The sequence below is a fragment of the Triticum urartu genome, chromosome 5, assembly GCF_003073215.2.
Source record: "Triticum urartu cultivar G1812 chromosome 5, Tu2.1, whole genome shotgun sequence".
Lineage (NCBI taxonomy): Eukaryota > Viridiplantae > Streptophyta > Magnoliopsida > Poales > Poaceae > Triticum > Triticum urartu.
The window spans coordinates 48,242,992-48,252,752 of record NC_053026.1 but is presented as its reverse complement, the minus strand read 5'-3'; the positions used below and the strand labels follow the sequence as shown (position 1 = coordinate 48,252,752).

Here is a 9,761-nt window from a genome sequence, read left to right as displayed (position 1 = left end):
ACCGCGATAAAACTAGGATTACACTATAAATAAACCATGATTGCAGCAACAGTTGGCCAATCAACTTTGAGACAAATATGTCCTTGCAAGAGATTGGTTGAAACAGCTCAGCTGGATGGACAGAGATGGGCAGATAGTTGAAAGGAGGTAGAACTACTTCACATGCTGTCTACAAGGCGCTACTTGTGCTCACCTGCTTCTCTCTCTTTCAGTCTCTCTCTAGATTCAGTCAAGGAGGAGTTGGATTAAAGGTAGAAGAAGAGGAGACGGCATCTAGATCAAGGCTCCGACATTCATTCCTTTAGAGCAGGGATAACTTGTGCCTCAATCCTTGCTTGTCACGCCTTGATGATCTTTTCAGCTTCGACTTTCTTTGATTCTAAGATCCAACGGCTCACATTATGCCATGAATACCACCTTCGGACTGGTATACAAGGCGTTATCCTATTTTTGGGGTAATTCTGTCCAAGATCACTGTCCAACGCACCCACCTTGGCCTCTGCAATTTCCGGCAACACATAGTGACGATGGAGTAAGAAAATACAAGTTATATTCCCCGGGAATATACCACTGGATTTGCATTCGAAAGATGTTCCCAGCAGCGTGCTTTTACTGTTATGTATGCAGCACAAAACTAGAGCTCTAGTCCGATGCAGTTGGCGACCAAATTCTAATAAAGTTGTACTAAAGCAACGTCAATTAATATGGATCGAAGGGAGTATAAGAACACCCAAAGATGCAAAATGAAAGTTCACAATTGATGATGGACTCCTGATTTTCTTTGAAAAGAATGTGCTTATGTCAAAATTTTCAGTTTTCCAAAGAAAGGAACTGACAGTATTTTGATAAACATGTTAGAGTTTTCAGCATATGTTTTACCTGGAGATGGATCAAATGGTGGGCAAGAGAACATTATCAGCAGGGACAAATAATTAAGCACACCAGTCGCTTGTGGACGGCGGAATAATTTGGAGGCTACAAAAGCAGCCTCTCCCTCCAGATCACATCATCACAGACAGCCCAACACGTCAAAAAGAACAATTGGCCACACATACCACCCCTTAAAAACAAATGCCAGGTACACCTTTTTGTATGCAAGCTACTGGAAGACCTGTGTCCACCGTGGCGTAGAGAAGCTTCCTTGGACCATCAATGGCAGCTTGGCAACAAAATCCATCTCATCTCACTCACATGCACAGGGATCATGATTGACTTGCATTATGTTATTGCCCACTACGACGCTTAAGCTGCAAGTGATAAGTGCCCCAGAGGGAATTATGTAACTGGGTTTGCTCGCTTCTCGCTTAAGCCTGCCCAGAATATGAACATCGATACCACCTTTTTCTTTTCAACTGATAGGCGTCTGAAAAGCAGAGGAAGAGAAAGAGCAAAGTTTAGATATATATCACGAAGGAATATACAAGGAAAAGCACAGGAATGTACACAAATTCACGTGACGAGTTCTACAACTTTGGGACACATGAGAAACATTATCTTTTTGCTTGAACCCATGATCAGTTCACACGTAGTCAGCATAGATGCAGCTTTGTGTGAACTTTGCTAACAATATCACTTACACCATAGTTGTGTTCCCCACATGAACTTTATAGTGGTGCTATCATGACTGAAAAAAAAAAACTGGTTGCAATGCACATCAAAGCTCTATTGGATATGTTATTCGATCAGGAACCAGGTCAGCAGGGCTGGGAAGTTCAGACATCAAAATTCAGCAAACTTACGAGCGAAAACGAACTCACGTGAGATGAGGTTCCTACAATTAAACATTAACGGATATAATTGCCATCCATCAGGAGGTTCGCTATTAAAAGTTATTTATCTATGTGCAAGAGAAATTACATATGCACAAGCTTACAGTAAACTGCAAAACATCTCTTTGTTACACTAAGAGGACAGACGACGACAAGACAGCAATTATATCTTTCACAAAAGAGAGGTGTCATTTAAAGCAGTGTTGTATCACTTGAATGACTAGGATATCAAGAAGCCATCATCTGAAGAAAAAGAAAAGGCACCTTAAAAGTTATACGACACCTTAGCAGTTAGCATATAATATGTCCCAAGCTGAGCGTCACTTGTCAGTTTTCCACAATCTAGCATATACTCCCTCCATCCCAAAGTAAATGTCTCAACCTTAGTACAACTTTGTACTAGAGTTAGTACAAAATTGAGACACTTATTTTGGGACGAAGGGAGTAGTAACTAAGGACTACCATAGAATAAGCACATACTCCCTCCGTTCGGAATTACTTGTCTCGGAAATGGATGTATCTAGAATTAAAACATGCCTAGATACATCCATTTCTGCGACAAGTAATTCCGAACGGAGGGAGTATTTCAGTAACTAAAGATCCACAAACTGCAGGGACGCCAGAGACAGAAGATGATGGTTGAAACAACCAAGTGCTGCTGCTGCACTGCAAACAAGTCAGAAATTGGGCAATTCTTACCCAAAATCACTAAGGAACAGAAGTGATCTCAAACAATATTTTATCAGCATCCATATTTTTTTTTCATCTGCGGTACCCTCTTACAAAACGTTTGATGTCTGCAAAGTCTAAAACTGCCTCCACGTCGCAAAAAGATGAGCTCCACTTTGTACTAATGAAGTCGACAAGAAACTCTGACTGCTTGTTGCCATTTGTCTGCCACACAGACACAAAGAGGTTTTTGCATGTTACATCAGTGAAAATACTAATGTTCCTTCAGGACTTGCAAAGCAACAAATCCAAAGAAAAGCGAAAGCATGATGTGCATCTGAGGGAATACCAATCAAGGCACTGTAGGGTAGTACATATAAAAGCAGCACAGCTTGTTTCATGTTATGTGATACTCCCTCAGTTAATATGAGATGTTATGGATGTATCAGTATGTACTACATACAGACTGAAATGAGTGACCAAACACACTAAAATACGTCTATATACATCCCATCAGAAAAAAATTAGAACATCTTATAATAGTGAATGGAGGGAGTATCTCTTTATGATCTTGTAAGCAAGTGCACAACCAATCACTTACTAAATAAGTATCTGAAAGTCTTAAAAACAAAATTGCTCCTACAGCTAAACATGAAACATATTAGTAACAATTTAAGCCCATATTGGACTGAATTATTCGTTTGAAGTTATCTAGTAGCAATTTACAGTGTCATGTACAATGGTGCTGGTAGTTAACAAAAACATGCAAATCTAAGATACATGACATCTGAAGATGCTTTACCTCAAAAACAAAGAAACCTCCAGGCATCAGTGCCGAAGATAACCCTTCACATAGATGAAGCAAATGATCAAGGCCATCTTTGCCTCCATCAAGTGCCAATTTTGGTTCATGCCAACCAACTTCAGGTTGCAGGCCAGGTAGATCATCAGTTGGTATGTATGGAGGGTTACTAATGACACCCATCAGTTTTCCTTTGACATCTTCTAGAGGTTCGAACCATGAGCCGCGCCTTATCTCAACTTTATCCTATTTTCAGTACACGACATTAACAATAAGAATTCATGTACTTCTGCAAAGCAATACAAATTTAACTGTGCAGAACAATTAAAACCCGGAAGCAGCAGCCAGTAATTTTGCTTCTGGGAGTAGCTGCAGTAGCAAGTAGCTCTTATAAAAACGTGTAATAGACTGAAAGTAGAGTTACTAATAAAATGTGTTCTAACTTGAATATTTCCCTGAACATAAATCTCGGCTGCAACTTAGGTGGCCATTGTTTGGGCCCCAGCAAATGATTCTCAGATTCTAGGCCTTCCAAAATCAGAATCTCAAACAAACACATCAGATTCTTACCTAGCTTCCTAGAATTGATTCTGGAAAATGAACTACCAGGCAAGCCAAGCCGGAAGCAGCGATTTCGGTGATTCTGCACCTTCCCGCAAAAGAAAATGGTTTATTTTCAGTCCTTGCACCTGTTTCCAGTCAATATTACAATGAAACTGCCACCGCAGCCCTAAGCTATTCCTCCAGCAGCCGCCACTCTCACCCTGACCCGCCGTCTTTGCTCACCGCGTCCTCCACCCATGACTCCTCTCTCCTCTCATCTCTCCCGTCTGATCCAAGGGCCTCCCATAGGGCCTCGCCAGCCGTCTCCTCCTGTCGCTCGCGGCCGACAGCTTGCTGCCCAGCATGCCGAACTCCTTGCCACCGTGATCCGAGACCTCCGTGAGCGGCGGCAGCTTCCCATCCTGATCCCCATCGGCAGCCATGGCCTCATCGTAGTAATCAAATCGGGACCTGCTGGTGGCGTAGAAGTCCTCAGACTGGCTGGCGCCGTGAATGCTGAACAGCGGCTCGTTGGGCGCGATGCTCCACTCCACCTGCGACTACCCCGTCCTGGGCTGGAAGACAGGCGCCGGGATCCTGTCCGGGTTGAAGACCTCGACTGCTGGAGCCATGGCAGCCGGCTTAGCCATTGTTAAGGCCTCCAGCGCCGACGACACCGTGCCTCCGTCAGACGAGAACGTTTCGTCGTCCTCCCACAGGGCCTCCAACCGTCTCCTCCTACACCGCCCTCGGCGGTGGTCCGCTCCGTCCATGCCACGCCCTTCCATGGTCTGGTCCGGCCTCACCAACCCCACCACCCTGAGATTCCTCCTGCGCCGCCTCCTGCACCAAAATCTCCACTCTCCCCGAGCTCAGTAGTTGCTCAGACCATATGTATTTTCTGTGTGTGTGCGCGCGCGTGTGTGTGTGCGTATTGGAAGATTTGTGAATTGTTCAATGAATGTGATTACTTCTGCAAATTTCATGATTGACCAGTGCATTCAGGGGCGTTGCAGACGTTTCAAGCTGATTAGTCAGAAAATCTAAAATCCGGCAGTAGCCAATTTTCTTTTCTAAGCTGATTAGTCAGAAATACATTTTAGCTGTGCAAACAAATAAAACCCGGTGGTAGTAGCCATTTCTTCAGGGTATAGTTGTGGAACTAACAGGAGCAAGTAAGCAGACTATGAAATACAATTACTACTAAATGGTGTTCCAACTTGAAGCATTTACCAAATGTAGATCTCAATTTTGGTTTAACTCGCTTGCTACCTAAACTAGTAAGTCAAAACCAGAACATGAAACAACACCTCCGTTTTTGGCAACAAATCAAAATCCACCCTACGCTGAATTTATTATGCTACGAGCAATTATATTTTATTTTGCCAACAATGAATGCAGGAATTCTTACACCATGTGCTTAACCATATCGATTGCATTTAGTTGTTATACAACAAACACAAACTGATATGACTAACCAAAAATATTCTGACATGAATTGGCATCTCCATTGAAACAAATAACCAAATAGAAACTTATCGACATGACCATTTGTGTATACTCAAGTAGGTTACTTACTGACATATCATGACTTCACTTATGGAAGTTGATCAGCACATTGGTCACCTCCTTGATATCACCATGTCACCCAGCCCCTTCATTTGGGCAGTCTGTTGCTTCTGGATTTTAATGTTAATGGGTCAGGCCTTGTCATCAACAAGCTTCAAGAATAGAAGCTTAAACATGCTGCGATGATTTGTGTCGAGTGCCAACACTTCCTGCCCCATGTACCAGTAAGAATCACACTTCTCCTTGAAGTGTTTCTCCAAAATACTCTCAGGCAGACCATGTTTGGCAACCTCAGCCGGTTGTATCCTCTTCAACTGAGGAGACAAGATCTTTTTCCTAGGCTAGGTTGGCTCGATGAGTTCGGCATGCAGCGCCTTCATGTTGCGCTAGGGCTTCTTGGCCACATTCTACTTCGAGGGGAGCTGGCTTGGGCTGCACCATGTCAGCCTCGGACTCAATATCATGGGTCTCAATGTCCTCGGAGTCAGACTCAGAGTCTCTCACCTTGTCCTCAGGTACAAGATACTAAGTCTGAGACCTACGAGGTGGAACCCAAGCCAGTGCCCTTTCAAAAGAGGAAGTGGCCAAGAAAGCCCAACGCAAGAGGAAGGCACTGCGGGCCAAACTCGCCGAGCCAATCGAGCCCAAGAGGAAGGCCTTCTCATTTCAGCTTGAAGAGAATGTGACCAACTAAGGTTGGCGAGGATGGTTTTTCTAAGAGTAATCTAGAGAAGCTCTGAAAGGAGAATTACAATTCATACCGGTGCCTCGGGCAAGAGGTGTGGACACTGGAGGCAAAACATCATGGCATGTTTAAGCTTCCGTTCTTGAAGCTTGTTAATGAAATGCCGAAGCCCTCCACACTAAAATCTAGAAGCAGCCCAAAACGAAGGCGCTGATCCGACAAGGTAATATTAAGAAGGGGTTGACAAATACGTTGATCAGCTTGCTTAACTGAAGTCATGAACTCATGATAGGTTGCTAAACTGATCTTCTGTTATGAGCCTCCACTTGGTTAAAATTAAGTAATCTGGTCGATTATATATACAATGGTCATGTAGAATAAGCCTGTGTCTAAATATTTTTTTCGAATCTTGGTTGGTCATATATCAGCTCATACTTGCTGTATAATAAATAAATGCAATAGATATGCTTAAGCACATGACACAACAATTGCCGCGTCCATTGGTGGCAAAATAGAAATGCTGGTAGCATAATAATAATCATCTGCATTTCACCCTACACCACCAATTTATGTCAGCAGATATTTTGGTTGGTCATATATCAGATCGTACTTGTTGTATAACAAACAAATGCAGTTGATATGGTTAAGTACGAGACGCTATAATTGTTGCATCCATTGGTGGCAAACTAGAATTGCCGCTACATAGTAAATGATTATCCACATTCCACCCTACACTACCAGTTTAACGGCACTGTCTTAGACTACATTGTAACACAGATTCAGTTAGCTCACTACACCGATGGATGATAACCAGGAAAACATCATGCATTATTTAGCTGGGTATAAGTGGCAGCATTTTAGTTTGATCACAGATTCACAGTGGATGTAAAACAGCTTAAGTTTCCCAACTCTAGACACAACTGAGATCGCCTCACCTGCACCCCGTACCTCTGGACGTTGAGCCGCGCGACCTCAACAGCGACCTCGCTGACGTCGGTGGCGAACACCCTCCCCCCGGGCCCCAGCATCCTGGCCACGGCCACGGCAATGGCGCCGCTCCCGGTCCCGAGGTCCGCCCACCACCCGTCCTGGAACCCCTCGACCGCCGCGACCATGTCGACGACGGTCTCCGTCTCGGGCCGCGGGATGAGCACGCCGTCCCGGACCGCGACCACCAGGTCCTTCCAGTGCTCGTTCCCGACCACGTACTGGAACGGGCGCCTGTCCCGGACGTGGCGGAGCCACAGGGCCTCGAGCTCATCGAGCGGCGCGCGGAGGAGGTGGGGCGCCGCCGGGTCGGCGCCGGACGGGGCGGGGGCGGAGGCGTCCGCGAGGAGCCAGCGGAGGTGGCGGTGGAGGTGCGGCGCGGAGGGCGGGACGAGCGCGGCGGCCCGGCGGCGGAAGGCGGCGAGTGAGGCCTCCGGGACGGGGTGGGTCGGCGGGCGGAGGAAGAGCGGCGTGGGGTCTGCGTCCTCCGGGGGGTCGGGGGTGGTGGTACGCGGGGTAGGCGGCGTCAGGGCGGAGGCGGAGGCGGAGGAACGGCGGGGTCTGAGGAGGAGGAGGAGGCGGCGGGGTTTGGGTTTGGGGAGGAAGGCGGAGAGGATGGGTCGGGCGGACAGCGAGAGCATGGCTTCGAGAGAGAGAGAGAGAGAGAGAGAGAGAGGGGAAAGGAGGAGAAAAATGGCGGCTGAGGGAATGAAAATGGACGGATTTGTCCCTGCAAGTTAGGGCACGTACGGGACTCTTACCGCTCAAAAAAAAACGTACGGGACTCTTAAATCGGAGATTCTAGGATTGGTGGGGAACAATTTACAGAAAATGATGCGGCCGAATATTCAACCATTGCCCGCATACACTCCGAACAGAATGTCAACAAACCGGACAAACTTTATCAGACACAATGGAATTCAAAAAAATTAGGACATAATTTTCGTAGAACTGACAATATCTCACCTGTTCAAACAAACCAAGCCCGCAACACTCGAAAGTAATTTTAGAAAATTGCATAGTTCATCCGTGCAAATATCTCTAGCACAACAATAGTTTAAATTCAACGAGATAGTTGGATGTTCAATAAGTTTTTCGAAAACATCTATTTTCAAATTCAACAATGCTAGAGCTAGACCCGGCACATGGCGGTCCACACAAACTGCCCCTTAAACTTCATCCAACAATGTGCTTGTAGCTCTATGAGGGTGAGCTCAACTTCCGCCATGCAATATTGTAAAAGTAGGTTTCCCGGATTTGCATGTTGTGGGCACTCCAAATCTGTGCCTACCAAACTCAGGTACACCTTGTGGTCTTATGTGCAATATACGAAGTGAATCGCGCCTTTCACATGGTTTTCACTGCTCAAATCGAGAGGACCTAACATGTCAATGGAAAACTTTTTGGGTTTAGGGTACAAATTGTCGAACATCATTTGCTGGACATGATTTTTGGTGGGCGTTTCTGCGAGAGTCAGTACTAGGCGTCGGCCCATTGGATCCCCCGCGGGTACTGCACATAAGGATGGCAATGGGTTGGGTTTGGATCGGGTTGAACAATATCAAATCCATAATCCATATTCATGAAGACAGTCTTTACCCGCCTATGAAAAAAATCCATGGGTGACAAATTATGTCCATGTCTAAACCCGATGGATATCCATACCAACTGGATATCCATTGGGTCCTCTCAAGACATAACACAATGTTAACATAAGCTCTAACATTCTTTACCTCGTGGCAAGCTAGTCTTCACTTATTGTAAACATCAACTTATGGTGAATCAACGTCCACTAACAACCTAATATCATTTAGTATTTTTCTAAATGATGAGAATGACGAGTCATTTAATGAGGACATAAAATATGGGAAGGGGCGCTGGAGTGTGTTAGTGGGGATGGAATGTCAATTAATAAAAGTTACGATGGGGATCGTGCAATTTCTTTTGCATGTTATACATAACAACATGTAAAATTGCAGTGGGACATGTGACTGTGGGGTAGGGATACTAGATTTTTGCCCATTAATGCATACTATCGGGTCGGTTTGGGTATACCCACGGGAACAAGATTTTTATCCATGCCCTACCTGCGAGCAATCGGGTCGGGTTTGGGCGCCGTCCATGGGCACAAAAGCCTATCCAAACCCTATCCATTCGGGTCGGATATCCATGGCTATCCATGTCCATGGATAAAATTGCCATCCCTAACTGCACAACCCTTTAATTCCACGCCCCCGCACCATTGGATCCCCCCATATATCCTCTTTTCCTTGCGTTAAGACGTCACTGATGCCCGCTACCGCCCGCCGTTCCGTCCTCATCCCATCGCCCGTTAGAGCATCGATGCCCAGCGTGGCGGTTCGCCTCGGTCATCACCGGTTGTACTCACCATGCGTGCCAACCCCCCGCATCACATCACCCCTCTATTTGCTGGTTCCAGTAAAACAAAAACATCGATCCAGCAAAAACACCGCCAACTCGAGCAAAATCATCACCCCATCATCCCATCACACCCACCATTGCTGGTCCAGGAAAAAAATAACATTGATTCCAACAAATTTCAAGGCCGGCCGCAGCAAAAATCAACGCCGGTGCCAGCAAAAATATCGTCGATTCCAGCAATAATTACCACCAGTTGCAACAAAAAACTCCGGTGGTTCCAGCATCCCGCTGACCTGGTTCTAGCACGTCGCCATCTCGCGCATCGCGGTCATCGCAACTTCTATGAGTGCCGGTA

The 9,761-nt window shown here is 45.8% G+C and overlaps 1 protein-coding gene across 3 annotated transcripts; it reads right to left on the bottom strand.

Annotated features, from left to right (window-relative positions):
- Positions 1-912: 912 nt before the first annotated feature.
- On the bottom strand, positions 913-7,743 carry LOC125507801 (release factor glutamine methyltransferase). 3 transcript variants are annotated; one of them, XR_007283028.1, is made up of 4 exons: positions 6,973-7,739; positions 3,241-3,486; positions 2,469-2,663; positions 913-1,363 (listed from the first exon to the last, which is right to left on the bottom strand). XR_007283028.1 is itself a non-coding variant. In XM_048672305.1 (3 exons), the coding sequence occupies exons 1-3, from the start codon at positions 7,663-7,665 to the stop codon at positions 1,349-1,351; spliced, it is 954 nt and encodes a 317-aa protein (XP_048528262.1). In that variant the 5' UTR covers positions 7,666-7,743; the 3' UTR covers positions 913-1,348. The 3 variants fall into 3 exon arrangements, 2 of the variants coding, with proteins under 2 accessions (XP_048528262.1, XP_048528261.1); XM_048672305.1 differs by lacking the exon at positions 2,469-2,663 and having other exon boundaries at positions 6,973-7,743; XM_048672304.1 differs by lacking the exon at positions 913-1,363 and having other exon boundaries at positions 1,940-2,663; positions 6,973-7,740.
- Positions 7,744-9,761: the final 2,018 nt, after the last annotated feature.

Excerpts from the sequence above, each read along its gene's own strand:
- LOC125507801 (XM_048672304.1), bottom strand. The coding sequence starts at position 7,665 with ATGCTCTCGCTGTCCGCCCGACCCATCCTCTCCGCCTTCCTCCCCAAA. Across the intron at positions 3,487-6,972 it reads TCCAGAGGTACGGGGTGCAG|GATAAAGTTGAGATAAGGCG; the intron begins GTGAGGCGATCT and ends TACTGAAAATAG. Across the intron at positions 2,664-3,240 it reads GAGGTTTCTTTGTTTTTGAG|ACAAATGGCAACAAGCAGTC; the intron begins GTAAAGCATCTT and ends TCTGTGTGGCAG.